Here is a 19,688-nt window from a genome sequence, read left to right as displayed (position 1 = left end):
ATAAATTATAAAACAATTCTGCAAAAGAATCATTAACCAAAATGTACCACTGGACACATAGTTTAATATCACATATGATTTTCACTGAAAATGACATCAATATAAACCCATATATATAATTTAGTAATATAAACGGATACTTAATATATTCCTGTAAAAGACATATAAATGAACATAAAAAACTACAGCGAACACAATACTTTCTTCTTTTAATATGTTTACATATTGGCTTTTCTGATTCACTGAACTCATCTTGCCAATCTCCCAACACCTTTCCCCGGTCTCTATCTGAGCACACAGCTCCACTTACATTTTCGAGAACACAGCTCCTGTTGAGCACTAAGCTCCCTGAGCACACAGCTCCATTTAAACCTCCGAGCACATAGTTCCTGTTGAGCACTAAGCCCCCTGAGCACACAGCTCCACTTAAACTTCCGAGCACATAGTTCCTGTTGAGCACTAAGCTCCCTGAGCACACAGCTCCACATAAACCTTCGAGCACACAGCTCGTGTTGAGCACTAAACTCCCTGAGCACACAGCTCCACTTAAACTTCCGAGTACATAGCTCCTGTTGAGCACTAAGCCCCCTGAGCACACAACTCCACTTAAACTTCCGAGCACATAGTTCCTGTTGAGCACTAAGCTCCCTGAGCACACAGTCCACATAAACCTTCGAGCACACAGCTCGTGTTGAGCACTAAACTCCCTGAGCACACAGCTCCACTTAAACTTCCGAGTACATAGCTCCTGTTGAGCACTAAGCTCCCTGAGCACACAGCTCCATTTAAACTTATGACCACTGAGCTCACATATCCTTCTGTGACTTTACTTATGCCCTTTACCATTCCGGTTTCACCTTGACCGAATTTAAGTTTGTGTACCTCAAATAAATTTGCACCATCATTGCAATAGCCGAATCATGAGTTTTTTAAACCGTTGGTCCGTTTCAAGTAAGATTGCACCAATTGTTACACCTGTAGAAAATTTCATGCTTTATTGCTCCTAATTGTTATTTATGCATTTATAACGTTAGGCTTATTTTTTAGGCCTAACAACACATAAGCATTACCATATATAAATTATAAAACAATTCTGCAAAAGAATCATTAACCAAAATGTACCACTGGACATTTAGTTTAATATCACATATGATTTTCACTGAAAATGACATCAATATAAACCCATATATATATAATTTAGTAATATAAACGGATACTTAATATATTCCTGTAAAAGACATATAAACGAACATAAAAAAACACAGCGAACACAATACTTTCTTCTTTTAATACGTTTAGATATTGCCATTTCTGATTCACTTAACACATCATGCCAATCTCCCAACAAGAAGCATTTGGTATTCCTGTCCTTTCCACGATGTTCATAGAGCTTATTTTCTTTTTTCCAATGAAAATCAATTTAATAAATCTAAATACTATAAGGTTTTACTTGACATTTCTAAGAGGACCAAACTTTTCTTGATTTTTCTGTTCGAGTAAATATGACCCCATCCAAGCTGTGTGATTTATTTTTTGAGTGAATTATGTCACAACTGAAAGTTCCATTTTATTTGTGATAATAATAATTATATACGAAATTTAATTTGTCATGAATGCATGTGTCCCTTGCGCTTGCATCCTATAAAAGTGGAAATCACAAACTGTAATAATAATATTAATATAGTTATAATTTTATAGTTATTAATGTATAAATGTAAGTGAATACCAATAAAACTAAATACGTATATAATGATTAGAAATATAGCTTTAAGTTGTAACATGAATTTCTATCTTCCTTTTTATCTTTCCTTTTTTATCCTCTTACAAATATATCTGGTAATTGGTGTGCTCTTCGCTTCTCAACAAGCACGATAGAAATGATTATGAGAAGTATATCGTTAAATATTTATACTGGAGTGAGTCAGCCCGTAGTTCGGAACTCTACTGCAATAGCATTCCCTTCAATATGAGCACCAATTTTGCGAAAAAGATACGCCACAACAATTCCTCGAACAAAAGTAGAAATGTACTTGAATTGCTTCTATATTTGACTGTTATGCCCTAATAGATCGTCCAGATACGCCTACGTTACACCAACACTACGCCACTATTAAACTATGAATGAAGTCCTAGCTAGCGTTCTTGTGTCGTGGAAGTGTGGATGGTTCAAGTCGAGCGTCGTGGTTACGTGCTGCTACTTATTCTATTGACCTTCCATTTTCTACACACTCTACAAATGTAGGGTCAGTCAAATGTTTTTTTATTTTATTTTTGAGTTTTGGTGTATACGTATATATATACCTTTGAATCTACGTTTAATCGCGTCAAACGAACTAAATGTCACCTAAAATTTGAAAACATATTGATTACAATTTTCACTCTACGTCGTATCTAAATTAAAACAATTTGAGTAAACTATACTTCTTCTAACACAATAGTTTTAAGTTAAAACTATAAAAATGTAAATGATAAGTTGTGTTACCACAGAATCCATATATTGATACTAAACTCATTTTTATAAATGTTTAATTTTAATATATTAAGCGAGAAGAATTGCAGTCACTTTGAAGTATTTGAATTGTTTTTGTGTTTGTTTTTGGAAGGCACTCAGGGTGATTTATGCCCTGTCTACAGAGTGGAACATAAGAGGAACTTCTTTTATGCTGAGTTGATTAAGTGGACATGATATTATATGGTTTTCTTACTTTAGAGTTGGCAGGTACAGGACACCCCAGAATACTAATCTCGCCTATCCTTTTCTTCTACACTCGGTCGCCTGGGGTTAATTCTACAGTACTACGGGATTTTCTGATACAACATTGAAACAAAGACAGCTTAAGGACTTGGGAGGACTTTAGGAAGGGGGACTTTAGGGAGGGAAGGAATGCGTGCTGGGAGATGAATACATAATTATATAATATACTTCCATGGGGCTCGTCTGTTTCCCCTTCCTAAGCTTAGATAAAATTTTACTGCTGTGCAAGACACGTTTAACAGAAGGTGGAGTCCCGATGCAATCTTCTGATATACAAACATTTTCTGAAGCCGGCCATAATGAACTTCACAATGGACCCATGGCATAGAATATCGTAAATTAAGATGAGAATGGGAAATCCCTCGCATAGCAAATACATGTAGATAGCATGGAACTCAAATTACCAACGCTTAGGAAAGGCGCAATGCATGTAGCATATTATGTTTCTGAGACGCCTAACGTTCGGAGTTCTTAAATCATAAGATGTGCTAACCAAAGCGCTCTCGCCCTTTTTCGGGACATGACAATGAAACTTCAATGATATGAAGGTAAGCTGTTCTTGAGTTGACTTGCACTGATGGTGCTATAGTAAGCAGTTCACTCCTTTACTCCCAGGTTCCCCAGATATCTAGCTAACATACAATATGTGAAACAATGAGTGGAATGAGCATAAAGCGGAAAACAAAGATGTTCCCACAGGGTATTGAACTCGGGCTGTCCCATCGTAAAGTTTTTACAAACTACGCCACCACTGTTTTTCAGAATTCTTATCAAATAAAAGTATAAGCCACTTACATTCAGATTCATTTCTACAATCTATCACTAGTTTAAAAGAGAAAAAAGGAAAATAGTTAGTTAGTTAGGATTATCAACATTAATATCTAATATTCTTATTTTAACGGTCGTGTATTGATTAAGTGTTGTAGATGTAGTTGTTACCTTTTGTAGTGTTCTTGCATATAATTAGTGTTATTAAGTTTTGACAACGAGAGCGTAATGCTAAATGTAAATCGATCTTAAAGCGAAAATATGAATAGTCAAACGTAGTTACTATTTGAGTAATCAGTTTGCTTTGTAAATTATAATCCTTCATAACGCGAGATTATAGGTTACGGAAAGTACTTCGCATCCAACCTCAAAGCCGTGAGCTATCCCTCGCAATGGGAACATAAAAAGAAAAAGAAAGGGTAATCAAACCCATTTTAACACTTTGATAGCTTTAACGTAACCGACTACGGTGCTTACCAACTTTCATTTAAATCTTCGCAAGTTTAAATGACAGTTGGCAAAGCATTATATGTGTCCGGATGGAGGGGATGATTGGGAACTTCTTTCTATACGTCTTAATTGTGAGTGCAAGGGTAAAGAGACGTGACCTCCAACACCAGCGATAACATTATATAACTGCTTGAACGCTTGTAAGGGTGCGTCTTCAATCTACGAATGATATACAAGAAACGATATATTCTAACATGCTCCAAGGAAAGTAGTTACCAGTACGAACACTTCAAAGTTACAAAGAAGAGTGAAAGATCTAATTGGCGAAACAGGTTTGTTTTTGGGGGGGAGCGGATGTTTAATTAGGTAAATGGTTCGCTCAACTTTCAATTGGACGGTTTTATGCATCAATTGACCAAGCGCGATTTTTTTGAATTTCGAAATTTTTACATCACCGTAGGACACAATGTAAACAATGGAAAACAAAAATGTTTGAAACTCAGCTATTTGCCTAAACATTCAGCAAAAGCTATTGGACCAATCGCCAAGAACTGGGTCGTAATAGTAATATGTTTGTGTTTCCTTCAATATCTCAGAACTATGTTTTGGTGCTTGGTCAATTGAATGTTCTTAACCCTTTGGCGAATTTTGGTACAAATCTGTACCATGGCGTCAACCTTGGGAATTTGCTTTATAAATCTCTAGTAAAGTTTTCCACACCGGGTTTTTTGCATTCATTCAAGAGGGGAAGCATCTAAGAATACGTTCGAAGGGCATTTTGCAGTTATGTGTGCGATGACTGGCGGCAGTGACATCACAAACATGGACCAAGGAAAATAGGGCAAATTTTAGAGTTTTTGTTTAAAAAAAAAACAAATCGCTATTAATCCGGGGATCATTGTCCGTACCTCGTTGTGTTCATAACAAAATAATGTTTCCGATTATACCACACAAATGTCCGTATTATGTACCAAAAGTGGGAATAACCGCCCAAAGTGCAAAAAAGGTATTTTTCAGGAGATTTTTCCTTTTTCGGGAATTAATCCCCTCAGGTACATGATAGAGACATGTGAGTTGTACCGTTTAAAACCTAGCATCCTTCCAAAGAAAACTAGGTACCAACCATGATGGTAGGGTACATAGAGATTTTTTTTAAATGAACTTTTCTTGTTACACATTTTTAGTCATTGTGTTTAGTAAAGTAGCTACGGTGTCATCCCTATTTGACGTAGAATCATGGTTCGTGCCTTATTTTGTTTGTAATGATACAACGTTTCTAACGGTACTACTACCATTGTGCTGTCGTGTACCTGAGGAGATACATTTCCGAAAAAGGGAATGTTTGAAAATTCGAATTTCCCGCCACTTCTTTATATATTTTGGGCGGGAATTCCTTCTCTCAGATACATGATAGGGACATGCAATTGGTAGATTGGAAATGCTATTTCATTACGAACAAAATTAGGTACAAACCATAATCCTAGAATAAAACATATTAGAGCTGACATTAAATTTCCCTCTCCATTTTTGAATAATAATTACTAATGTATTGTTGTCAACGCTAGCTTTACGTGAGTGGTACAGTCGGAAACCTTGTTTGATTGAAACACAATGAGGTACGAATTATGATCCTACAATGAACAATCTCGATACTAGAGCTTATTGAATAACAATAGATTAGTAGTTGTTAGAAAAAAAGTGGTATTAAGACTATTCATGGCTTTGGATTGATTATTTTAACAAAAGAGACACTGACCAAAGCTTAAGACCCACTTTATTTTAAATTATATAAATAATTTGTAACTGTTTCGGATATCTAGCATATTCTTCTTCAGACACTATCGATATGTCTGTATTTTCATTTATTTTCGATAGTGTCTGAAGAAGGATATGCTAGATATCCGAAACAGTTACAAATTATAATTTAAAATAAAGTGGGTTTTAAGCTTTGGTCAGTGTCTCTTTTGTTAAAAAAAAAGTCTGTCGGGAAAAATAGTAAATGAATTTTAGCAGCAATACTATTTATCCCAGGATCATGGTACATACCTCGTGTTGTTTGTAATGAAGCAAAGTTATTTTGGTAACATTCGCATGTCCGTGTCTTGTACTGGAGGAGAGAAATTCGCAGGAAATGGGTATCTTTTTAATTTTGTTGCGTTATGTAAATATTAGAGAAATTTGACTTGCACAGTTGGAAACATTTCTTCATGCCGAACAAAATGAAGTATGAATCATGATTCTACGATAAATAGTCTCGACGCAATAGCTGCTTGACTTAAAGTCTAAAATTTACTTTAAAAAGTGGAAGTCTCAAAAGAGTTAAGGAACATTTCAACCTGTAATCGTAGTAAATGTTAAGCCAAAGATTTATCTATAAATACCTATTTAGATCTTTTTTAATCCTTATCAAAGCACTTAATTTATTAAGCGTTTCTACGTTGTTGTTTAAAACTTTACGCTGATTTGAGAAATGTTTGTAATTCTGAGCCTTACCATATACGTTTTAGTTATGAATGGGACCTAATGTATTGTACCAGGTGAATGTGTAATTTTATTTCAAAAGTATGGATTCATTTCTCAATCACCAAGACTTCAAATCCTTGAAATCACTTGGATGTTGCCACGTCTAGTAAACAAAGCCATACTCACAATATTTTCTCAACTCTTCAACTGTTCACTAACATGCTATCAAGTTTTGTAAAATGATAAAAGACTTGTGCGAGTAAATGCACCTAAACAATAATAAAAATAAGCAGGGATGCAAATAACCACTCGCCCACTCACCCGGAGCGAGTGGTTCATCGGTACAAGCGAGTATTTAACATCATACCGAAGGTAACTAAAGGATTTCTATTGTATGATGTAGGCTGGTAGCTTTTTCTTTGGGCTAGTGTTGAAGGATTCTAGGGCTAGTCTTGAAGCAGAAGTTTTGAAGGATTCTAGCATATGTGTTTTTGAAAGTAACAACTCTACTTTTCCATTTATTTCAGTTATAGCGATTCTTTCCGCAAATAACTTCAATAGTTTAGCTTTCATGTGTCTGACCGAGCACACTTGCTCTTCTGAATAGCACAGCTCCTGTTCCACAATCTTTACTAAATCACATATGGTAACCTGCTCATCATCTTTCATCTCTAAATATTCAACTACTCGCAAGAAAGCATCCTTTCTTTCAGTCTGCACGGACCTGCCTTTTTTCTTCGGTTCGTATCCACCTGATGACATCCACTTCCTCATCTTTCCTGAAATCCACATTCCTGTTCTAAAATTTACACTGAAAGTAGTGTGGTACACTGCATCTTTCGCAAACAAATCTCTGGCATATTCAATACGACTTTTTACAGCCATGGCCCAATGGTCATTGAATTCTTCACATAATTTCAATACTGTTTCTGGAAAAGTATTAGCGTTTAGTGAAATTAGACAGTGACCCTTCCACTTACCGTCATATCTCTCAGGCTCTCTACAAAACAAACGAAATGAAATTCATGCGAATTTGAACGCAGAATAGTTGCAGGTGTCTCTTCGTCTGACGGTATTCTTGATTGCATATCCTTCTTGATTTGACTGGATTTCACATACTTCCTTCGGCATTCTTGATGTACTTTTTTTCCAGGTTTGGCTGTCAGTTCAGTTGTACATAATTCATTCACGTTGGGAATTCTTTGGCATCCTTTCTGAGATATACATGTGGGTCTTTCATCTTCTGTGAATAGGTCCCTTCCTAGGAATAGGACAGGAAAAGGTTAATAGAAATGGTTAATTTTAACTTCTTTAGATTTAAATAGAGAATTACCGGAAGAAATCGAACCTTTATTTGAGACATTGATTTGATCGACAGAAACTGCTTCTCGATATTTCTTACCGTCTTTATTATGAAGCATGCTCGCAGGTGAACATACTTGAAGTTATGCATAGGATAGAATTCCAAACAAATACAATATGCTTGTCATGTAGCCTATTCAGTGATATTTCATCTTATTCTCTGGGCATCGTATTTGCTTTTAAAAAGTGTATAAATTTATTTGTTTTGCCAACAATAGATAATTCTTATTCGTAGTAACTAAAATGTCTTTTAAAATAGTAGCAGTATGATACCACATACCTTTTGTGTAATTCAATTTAGAGCATTCAAATATAACATCGTAACTTAGATTAATACGAATATTATTCTTCAGGAATACGTCGCTATAACTTTTTATCTATAGACACGCATAAGTAGTTAAGTAACCCAAATATTTAGGTAGATCTTAGATTTTTATTCTTAGAAAAAGCCATTGTCATTCCAAATAATTAGCTCTTTAGTAGCACAATTCCTTTTATCTAATTCTAAGTGTTTTCTATGAACCTTGTTATGCTTGGAAAATATGTTATACCTAGAATACGCCCACAGCGTATGCTCCTATCGCGGTGTAACAAGTTTATCCTGCCTATTTTTAGCGCCTAAATTTATCACTTTGTAGCAATAGATTTGGTAAGAGAGTACACATAATCCAGCTTCTGAATTATGTATTTTTCTTCCAATTTGTTGTTTTCCATTGTTTTCACTTAGTATTACTATTATATTACTTGCTACTATTAATTTATATGGTTTCCTAAACTTCCTTAACACTGTATCTATTAATTAAAAATCTTAAGCCCATTATAAACTAAAACAATACTTACAGCATTTAAAAATACAAATCTAATCACAAAAATTGAGAAAGGTCAATCCAGGGCCTGAGAGTCTGTACCCTATCGTACGTTCGTCTGCCATCCCGCACGATAACTCTTGAAGGGAAGAGAAACTTTAAGAGGGAGAAAGAGTGCGTCACAGCGGCCGGAATATTGGTGTTCAATTTAACATGGGATCTCAACCATTTTTTAGGCAAATCACGATTTCATTTCGTTCTTTCGCAAAAATGTCTCAGTAGCGCACTAAATATGATGCATCTCATTTTAAAGGTTCAATTTGAACGCTGTGCGTGATATTTTCTTCTTATAAATACAGATAATTATAACCCAAATTCCCATAAGAAAATGATCAAAATCAGACGGAAAAGTCTTCTGTTTTTTTACAGTAAGGAAAAGAGCTAAAAACTCCGGACTTTTTTGAGAATGGAGTACAATCTTTGTATTTGTGCGCTAGTGTACTATTTTTTCGCTGTTTCCAAAGACATCCATTTCACAATCGATGAGAAATTATATCCTTCATAATTGAATCTACAGAAATCAGAAATCAGATTTTTTCGTGTTCACGTACTTGGCCGTATAACTGCTAGATGGCACTATAGTCATTCCTCATCCCCCTTTCCTTCTCAGCGGGAGCCAGTCCTTTTGAAAATCTACTTTGAACTTCTTAACAGGGGCGGGAGGAAGGAAATCATTGTGAAGAACGGAAACTTCAAACACGAGGAATGGCAAAATTTATGACCTCTTTGGTTGATGGTTTCTGTTTCAGCAGTACAGTGTGTTTGTAGATGGTTTCTGTGAGAAGAAGTAATTTGTGTTTGTAGCGATAAAGTCAACCTTTCGACAAAAATTTGTGAAGGAGAAGCCGAACCAAAGTCTTCGTTTATCTATTCCAAGAAAGAAATGAAAACTTCCTGCAGGCTAAGAATATACATGCAAGAGAAAAAATAAGATACATTATTATAATCTTTAGGATAGATTAATTCCCGAAATATTCTTTGTTTACCTGTCAAAAAATCAAGAATAATATGGTATAAAGCTCTTTCATCAGCTTCCATCGTACAACATACTAGACACACACATTTATATACATACATACATGTATATATATATATATATATATATATATATATATATATATATATATATATATAGTGGCGGATCCAGGATATGATCAAGGGAGGAGGTAAACCATAGTTTGCCTCTTTATCCAGAGTAAACAGGATTGAAGCCCATTTTATCCAGTGTATACCTGAGCGTCAAGGGGGGGGGGGTATAGCCTCTATAGCCACCCTTGGATCCGCGCCTGTATATGTATACTATTTACAGTGCCGGAGTTACGTGTAAGCGAAACGAGCTATAGCTTAGGGCCCCGCTCTCTTGGGGGCCCCAAAATCTAAAGAAAAATTGGATTTCTAAAATATAAGAAAATTTAAAAAAATAAAGTAAAATTTATATATACGTAGCAACAGTGCTTCCTGCTGTGTAGCCTACGTTCGTGTAATTAATAGGGCTCCTTCTACCAGTCTGCTTCCTAAATTATCTCTAGTTTCTTCATTGCTGTATGTAGGGTGCGTATGTTCATCTGGACACATAAAGGACCCCATTACCTTCAACAGCTTGGGGCCCCACTAAACCTAAATCCGACTCTGACTATTTATGCATGTTTGCTCCCTCTTTTTTCGAAGCAGTGCTTCTTTGATATTGCTTCCAATTTCGGCAGGTTTTACCAAGGGGGGAAGAGTCCTTACTCATTCCAGGCATTCAAACTAGGGACTGGACTACTTGCTTCCAACATTCTGTCCCCCATGTTTCCCGGTCTGAATCAATTGTCTAAAGCCCATAAAACATTCAAATTCATATGTAGATGTTGCTCATCAGTGTCGACACCTAAATATTTCTCAATCAACGGTAGGGGTGTTTGGTATCCTCAATCTGTCTCCCTCTTATTAGCGGAGCGGTAGTAATATTCGGTAGTAATTCTTTTAAAAAAATGTTTTTTAATGTATGTAGTAACGCATAGGAAACTAAATTTTAATATACCCTAGTAGTACAGAAACGTACCATACGGTACCTTACCAAAATAAACACCCTATGCCAAGGACGCAAACATTAACAATAATAAAAAAAGATAATAATAAACATTTTAAAGATATTCTTTCATTAATCAAGTCGCACTTAAAAGTTTAAAAAAAATGTTTATGCGTGACTAAAAAAAAGGGATGCGTTCTCATATAGGCTTACAGTTACTTTATAAATTCTTAAAATGACGCACTCCTTTCTTTTTATTTAGTCTTGCATAAACAAAATTATTTTTAACTTTTTAGTGGGAATTTATTAACAAAAGAATGTCTTTAAAAGATGTCTTATCATTTTTTTTAATTCGTTGGACACCTTTTCCAAATCCTAAAGTGATATGCAACCAGGGATACCAGGGCTGGTTAAAGGCTAGTATTTATTTTAGGATAAGGAAGTTGAAAATAAAAACATATTAAAATTTGCTTTTAAAATAAATAGATATATTGCAAAGTATGAAAGTAAGAATGGAATATTGTATTGTCACCGGACTTACATCGCTCTGCAACAGTTCTTAGTTCTATGACGTCAGGAAATAAGTTCAATTTATACGAACACTTATTTAATGTTTGAAACAAACACCTATTACATCCTTGTACACTCATGTCCAAAATGATTGTCGCATTTCTATAACTGTCTTCTTGTAAAAATATCATGTAATAATGATTTTGCAGGAGACTTTTAATACTGATACTATATGTACAATTGGGAAATATATGTGGTAAATTTCATAGGAAAATACAGTAATTATAAATACGAAGATTAGAATGAGTAAAATAAAATGTTGCTAAATGGACACGAAAGTTTTGTTTTCGTTTTATTGTTCTTATTTACTGCTCTTTTGACATGAAATTTGCCACATACATGTCTTTGCCGATTGTACGCATACTAACATTATAAGAAATACCGGGTGAATTCGTTATCAAATTATATTCCTACAATAACATATTTATAGACATGCGACAATAATTTTGGACATGAGTGACACATCTTTTAATTCTATTGTTAATGAAGTGGTCTATCTCCCCCAATAAAAACCAACATCAAGCAGGGCATGTGCTCCCTCCTGTCCTTCTAAGCCGGCCCCCAAGGCTGAATGTAACATTGCGGCTTTTTCCTGTTATAATAGGAAAAACTCAGGATGGTCAGCAACTGGTATCGAACCCAGGACCATTCGAATGTGAAGGCGAGAGAGAGGGTAAATCTGGAGGTCATATTTTGAAAAGAAAATAAGGAAATGGATTCCACTAAAAAAATGATTCACATTGTCAATACATTTCAAATCTTTGTCTGGGTTTTCTGCCTTTCAATTCCAAGTTTTTTTTTTAAACCACGAAGGCTCTAAATAAATTAGAATATCGACTCTCCCGTGTGTGTGTGTGTGTGTGTGTTTTTTAATATTGGCATGGTTCTTCATTTTATATCAGATTCTTCCCGCACTACTCTGTTATTTACCATAGGTAGAATCCTTTGAGAAAGAGACAGGCGACAAGTGCTTTAGTTCTCTATGGTATGTTTGTGACCGTTGTAGATATTTGAGTGGCTCTCTGACAGGGAGCTGACGGCTGATATCATGTTGGTCCCTCTTATTTATTTGTTTCTTCAGTTCTGTTTCTCTTTTAGCCAAAAGAAAAGAATTTCACTCTTCTGTCCCATTTACAGCCGTAACCATCCCCCTCCTACGCTGTCCAACTTTGACCACATGCAGGGGAAAACGAAGGAAAAGGACGGGTGCATTTGCTTTGACGGCATTTCAGCGACAACCCCATCTGTTGCCAAAATAAGGAAACACTTTGCACTGCGATATCTTCGATTTGTCAAGGTCACTTGACTCCCGCCGGCTCTTAAGTTGCGTTTATTGTAATGCATAACTAGAGCAACCTATATCGGTCAAATTCGTTAATAGAGTCGATTTGTTGGTCTGGTCTATTAACGGAAAGCGGCGATTTTTAACGCTGGCTATCTATAGTCCATATCCAAACATGTGATGGATTTAAAAAAATATATACATATTTTCGAACAATTTCGCTTAAAGAAAATTCATTCCCAAAAGTAACCTACTGTTTTCAGACTCTTGGGCCATAAGAAAATAACTTACACCATATGTTAGGTTGGTTAATGAAATATTTGAGTATAAAATAACAAAATAGCATTACTCGTGTTTCACAAAATTGTCAAGAAACTCACGCCAAAAACAAGCTACCATTTTCATGGAAGTTACTTATGGAACATTGTAGGAATATTAATGAAATACTTATTCATGAAACATGAACAAAATCGCTGAGTCGTTTTTGATAAATTCGTCTGAGAAACTCATCATTGTGAGTAAACTGTCCCTCGTACATTTTTCAGGTTTAAATAATTATGCCATATTGTCACGTTATTAATTACATTTATTTATGAAATATGTACAACATCGCCTGAGTCGTTTTTGAGAAAATGGTCCGGTAAGAAAATTCATCATTATGAATAAACTGCACCTCGTACAATTTTTTTTTTCAGAACAAATAAGTTATCCCACATTGTCAGATTATTAATGAAACATTTATTTACGAAATATGTGCAATAGCGTTAGAACTGTTTCTTAGAAAAGTACAATTTTTTTATTTCCATCTTTCTGTAAACTACTTCTGCTTTTAGGAGTAGAAAGAAAATTTGAGAAACTCTTCTAAAAACATATAAAACTCAAATTTAAAATTTGGTCTCAGGACGAACAGATGTGTGTGGTCTATGGAAACGTCTAAATACGTTTAAATCTTGAATTCAATTAATTTTCACGATCCTCGTACTTTCTTCTTTTCTTCCGTCGTTTGAAAGTAAAAAGGGAAAGTCATGTTTAAAAGAATTGTTTTAACCATAAACTAGGTGATTGCAAGCGTTAATGTTTTTTTTTTTTTTTTCAGATTCTTTTCCTTGAATTTACAATGGTTCAATGGTGTCTTCAGGTCTTGCAACTTGAATAAAACTCATTTCCTAATGTCATATATTAATTAAAACTTACATCGTGACATAAGTAAGAAGGCAATACAATATTTCATTATTACTTGTACTTTTTTTATATTTCTATATACTTTTAAAGTTAAATCTTTTGTTTCACAGCACTAGGGCCACTGCGACTCAGTGGTAGAGCGTTCACTTCTGGTACATGGAGTCCTTGGTTCAATTCCAACTCGCGCCAAGTGAATCTTGTGGTGTACAAACATCGTGTGCGGGGTCTTCTGGGTGCAGTCTCCCCCCACTTTCTTCATTCCATCATTTCATTCATGTATCATCATCACCGTCTTTCTTGCCTAGCCGTAATAACCTCAACACTCTCTAAGATGCTTCATCTTTGAGTTTTATTTCCCTCTTTCGGACGCTTGGTCTTTGAGAGGTACCTCACATGCACTCCTTGGTTCCTATCACCCTTGGACGCTTGGTCTCTGGGTTCCTACAAACTCACCAACAAAACCACAAAACATATAAAATGACTTAGTGTTTGAAACTGTAACTCTTATTACGTACACAAGAAGAGTTTTAATAATAAACGGTGATTTGGAAATTTCAAAAATTCTCGTGTATATATATTTAAGTTCTACCCTAAAGAGAACGTTACAATAGGTATTAATTAGTATATTTGTATATACAGGGATTTTCATTTATAAATTCGAACAAAGTTTCAGATGTTTACGGATTTCCATAACACATTTCAAAAGTAAATGTTAAAAATATGCTTTCTTTATATATATATATATATATATATATATATATATATATATATATATATATATATATATATATTTAAAAAAAACTAAGTTTAACAAATAAAATAAATTGTACTAAAATTTTATTATCTTTCCCAATATATATCTAGAATGATCATCTCGGTTGAGATCGTTACTCGAATAAATCTGTTAATATTGTAAAGAATAACGGCGACGTACGTTCGTCCGTTAGTCCGCACTATAGTTCTTAAATGAAATTTGCTTTTTATTTGTTTATTTATCTCGACCGACTTCGTTAATGGAGTCAAACCACTACCATTTTAATTAGTAAGGGAACTTTTGTTGATCCTTTATTCTACGTGATAAGTTTTGAACGAAAGTGAATTTTTAAATAATGACCTTTGCAGTACATAGATAGACTATTATCTCAGCTGTGTTTCCTCATTGGGTCAATTTGTGAACATATTAACATGTAACAATGAATTTCATATTAGGTATCTATATCACAAATTAAGTGCGTGATCCTTTTTACTGTTTACGAGAGTTCATTGTTATTTACGATTTTTGATCTTTGTGGTTGCACTATTGGGGATCTTTGTGTATAAATGTAGGCAGTGGCGGATCTAGAATGTAAAAACTGGGGAGCATGTATCAGACCATGACAGGTATATCATTGTTTATTATAAATTTTCAAAAAAATATATAAATAATACCTTAAATATTTTTCACTAAAAAAGACTGGGGACCCAGTTCTTCCCGGATAGATCAGCCACTGAACATAGGTATTTAATTTTCGAAACATTACTGCACGTATTCTCATGAATTGAAAGATTTATTTTAGTTGAGTCGATTTGAGTTTGAATTTAGTGTTCCTTTTAGCTTTGTGAGACATGGACTTGCAACTTAACATAGGATCCGAACCATATGAACTCCCACTGGGAATTGAACCTGGATCTTCACGCCAAAGGCATGTACAAAAATGCATACTCTCAAAGAAGCTCAAATTTTTAGCTTAGTATATTTGACAAAATTGTGTCATATATTCTGACATTATTGTGAAACAGGGCCGGATTTAGTTTTTTTTTTTTTTTAATTTTACATGAAGTATCTATTATGCAAATGTGTACATCAAGGCGTATGTATTTACGATTACACTTGTGTTCGGTCTCTGCCTGGTGGAAAAAACTTCCATTCGTCCTTACACTAGTGTAACACTAGAAATAGGTTATTATGAAGACGATACAATCATTATAATAGACATTACACTTCAATATCCAATATTGAAATGAAATGAAATTTTGAGTTTTACGTCCCACGGTTATGCCGGTTAGGCTAAAGGAGACAGTGATAATGAATAATGAATGAAATGGTGGAATGAAGAAAGTGCGAGGAAACGGGAGAACCCCGAGAAAACCCACGCACACGGTGTTTGTCCACCACAAAGTTCATTTGGCGGGAGCAGGGTTTGAACCCGAGACCTCAATATCCAATATTGTTGCTTTGTAACAATTGTATTTATCCTCTGACGCTGGAGTTAAGTGACGACGACAGCATTGATTAATTGGGAGAGCAAACGGAAAGACGGAGAAATTTGGCGGCAGCCATTTTTAAAAACCGACAGTGTGGTTTTATGTTACTTTACCTGTATTACAATACAACATATCTTGAGGTTAGATGTAATTAAGAGAGGAGGGTCTCTTTCTACTTTACCCCCCCCTGGGGCCTTAATAACTGGGGACTAATTTAACCAAGATATGATAGCAGAATATGTAGTTCATTATAATTTGGTTAAAGATAATATAGTGAGTATAAATACTGTTCTTTGTAAACAAATACTTAATATAAATATCGTTCTCTTCAGATGTATATTGCCAAAGCTAAAAGTGCTAGACTAGTATAATTAGATTGTGTTATCATTTTCACTACAAATAAAAATCTATCCTTTAATCCACACCACATACCATGGTGGTTCTGTAAAGTCAACACTGTAACATGTGTTGCGGAAAATAGAGGAAACCAGACAATCATTACATATATATGTTTGTGAAACTAAAGTTCTTTGATATGTTCTGTTGTGTCAACAAAAAAATTTACACTCAGTGTTCACCACTGTTTATATTTTCCTTACTTTCCCACACTTCGCGTGTCATATTTCGTTATGTATGAAAGAAAGAAAAAGCTGAACATTATATGCATGACATTGTCAAATGTCCTACTTTTCTCGACAAAACGACAAGACCAAATGAAACTGTTGGTGTGTGTGTAGTGTTACTACTATTTGTGGTGTTGGCGATGACATTTAAAATTTAAATGAATGTGTTAATGCTCACGTCAGGGTGCTTGCGTGGACATAAAAGACATCAAGAGAGAGAGACAGACGAATAATACAGGAGGACAGAGAGAAAATGAACAGGATTAAATAAATGTTCACTGTGTTTAAAGTATTCCTTTATAATTGAACATCTTTTTTTCCCTGTCGTACTCACGTATAATCGAACTACGTTCTATAAGGAAAAAAGAAAATGTAATGTTTAAGTAACATGAATGGAAATTAATATTATTGTATAATGCTTCAGGTGTACCAGATGTTTTTTTTTAAATGGCAGTCAAATCTAATTCGATTTGTTCTTTATCAACTAGAACGTCAGATCCAAATGACATTAAAGTTTTCGTGGAGAATTTAATATGTGTACATGTCAATAACATGAGTTAAGTTTAATCATTTATCCTGAAAAGGAAAGAAAAAAAGTCATTTCAGAAATTAAATTAAACTTTCATTAGACAATTAGTACCGTTTAGCTCACCAGCTGGGTTCACATAAACGAATCAAAATGTGAAGTGAATTTCGCAAAAAGAACTAAAAAAAAAATAGTAACAAAGCATGTAAATAATAAGAAAATTATAAGAAACAAACACGAGAAATAAAAAATAAAAAATGATAACAATAGCGGGCAATAGGGCAATAGCGGAATATTAAAAAATTTGCTCAGAGTGTATGTCCTAGTGGTTGTATATATAACTACAGCTAGGAATTTTAGGTTCTATATTCTTATTTTTGTTTGCTTTTAAAATATTCAAATTAACTTGTGTTGTTTCCTTTAATAGTTATTGCGTGGAGTAACGGATATGCGGATGAACTGAAATTATACTATTTTCAGTTCCATTTTCTCGATCCTGATAAGCTATATTCTATAAAATATACTTTGGGCAACTAGCATGCGTGGTATCGTATTAGCTGCCTAGCTAAAATAACTCTGGCGCATTTCTGGATCGTACGATTGAAGAAAATCGTCGATCCATGAGTGGGGAAAGTGTGTCGCTATATGTTAATCTTCAATTTGGAAATTTACTCAAATAACTTAAAATGAATGGGTTTTGGAATTTTTGTGTTGATTATTTGTATAATTTGCAACGGTTCTTAAATATTTATTGATGAGCCATTAATAATGCAAAGCTTGGTTGCAATTCTTCCATCTATTTATACTTTGTAGTCCTGACAACCAAAAACCAAAGACCTATTATTTAAAAATTATATAACATATGAATATCTTCTTAAAAATCGGTATTATTTTCTAACTTCTTCTTCTTCTTTTTCTTCACAATAACTTGATTTAGTACATATATAAAATACTTAGCGCCCAAATTTACAAGTTTACAAGTAATAAAAATAAAAATATACAACGTACCGTTGTAAATTCGTTATTGGTTAATCATTATCGAAGAGAAACGAAGAGAAACATCAAATTAATTTTAAGACCATGTATGTAGCGTAAACTCCCAGTCACGACCCCTCTTCAGTTTTATTAGAAATGGGAAAAGAAATAATGGGGAGGAAAAGAAGGTTGGAGACATGGAGAAAAAGAGGAAGAGGAAAAGGAGAAAGGAAGAAGGCATTAGAGATGAAGGAATACTGGATAATGATGGGAATATGATAAAGGAACTTGAAGGGTTTTAGAAGGGTCAGTTATACGCGAATTTTATGATTTGAGAATCAATCCTGAAATGATCCTGAAGAGACACATGTTCCCTCATACTACCCTGACCTAGATCCAGGAAACTGGACAAGTGGAAGTTGTCCTAACCCAGCCCAGGTGACGAGAAGTTTAATTTAACCGATTTCCTGTTATTTCCAAACGTTAAATAATCTTTATCCAATATCTGAATATGCATGATGGAGATCAAACACATCCGAATTAGCCAAGGAAAAGAAAAAGGTTAAAGTGATGTACAATTTCCCACAAATAGAAGTTTTGTGATTCCTGAAAAGACTGTCGTTATTTGAGCTTATCCTGTTATTTTGTCTTTCCTCTCAGAGCCGATTTAAACTAATTTAGAATTAGTTATCTTTCAAGACCTCCGTCATACACCAATACATATAACATGCTATTACACACTTATTATAAACACTATAGTCATAAATCAATACTAAATGCTACCATTTAAAACTAAATTATCACTCATTCACGCACACGCACATATATACAAGACAATGTATTAATATAGGTGAATCAGTTTTAAACAAACCATCATCTAACTACAATTTATGGACATTTATTACATCTATTGAAAAATTAAACACAAAATGTTATGAACACGCAATTAAGTATACATATAAATGTATCACTCCACATATAATATTTAATTACAGCAATGTAGATACATATATTCGTTAGTAACATATAGACCAAAAAATAATTATTTAAATGTTGATGAAATAAGATGTAAATATTTCTACAATATTACATAAAAAACTTAAAATGTTGGTTAGAATGAGTCCGTATCTCACACAAAGGAACTAAAATAAATAAATAAAAGTAATCCAACGAGTACTTGCTCGTACTTTCAGACGTTATGTGAAGTCACACGTATTATCAAAACACCTTTCTGATGTCTACGCCTTTAACTTCATTTTATCTAAATGCCCATACATAAGATACACATATTGAGTCTGTAGACGTATTTGGCTATATATTTTTCCATTTCCTGGATTAAGAAAACAATGTTTTGTCACTAATACCACTTTGAATACGTCACTTATCGGGTCATGTCAGTTATTCACTCGTTCATTGACTAGCTTTAAATTGCTATCGCCTTATATCACAATTGCAGACATTTGTAGTTATATTTGTACAATGTATAGCAAAATGAGAATTTTCGAATACCAAAGGGATTTGTTTTCGTATCAAGAACTTGCTCACTAGGTGGAACACTGTTTAGATTTGAAGATTAGTATATAACGGATAAAATTGAAACGTAGTGGTACA

At 34.2% G+C, this 19,688-nt stretch overlaps 1 protein-coding gene across 1 annotated transcript in view; it reads right to left on the bottom strand.

Moving 5' to 3' along the window:
* Positions 1–7,392: 7,392 nt before the first annotated feature.
* The window catches only part of LOC145665390 (uncharacterized), a 33,175-nt gene continuing 20,879 nt past the window's right edge, over positions 7,393–19,688 (bottom strand). The window contains exon 2 of the mRNA XM_081732691.1: positions 7,393–7,697. Coding sequence (XP_081588817.1) covers positions 7,393–7,697 — 305 coding nt within the window. The remainder of the gene's footprint in view (positions 7,698–19,688) is intronic.

The sequence above is a fragment of the Thermobia domestica genome, chromosome 11 (assembly GCF_964235325.1).
Source record: "Thermobia domestica chromosome 11, izTheDome1.hap1.1, whole genome shotgun sequence".
Lineage (NCBI taxonomy): Eukaryota > Metazoa > Arthropoda > Insecta > Zygentoma > Lepismatidae > Thermobia > Thermobia domestica.
Note: the sequence above shows the minus strand (reverse complement) of the source record. Positions and strands in the feature narration are given on the sequence as shown.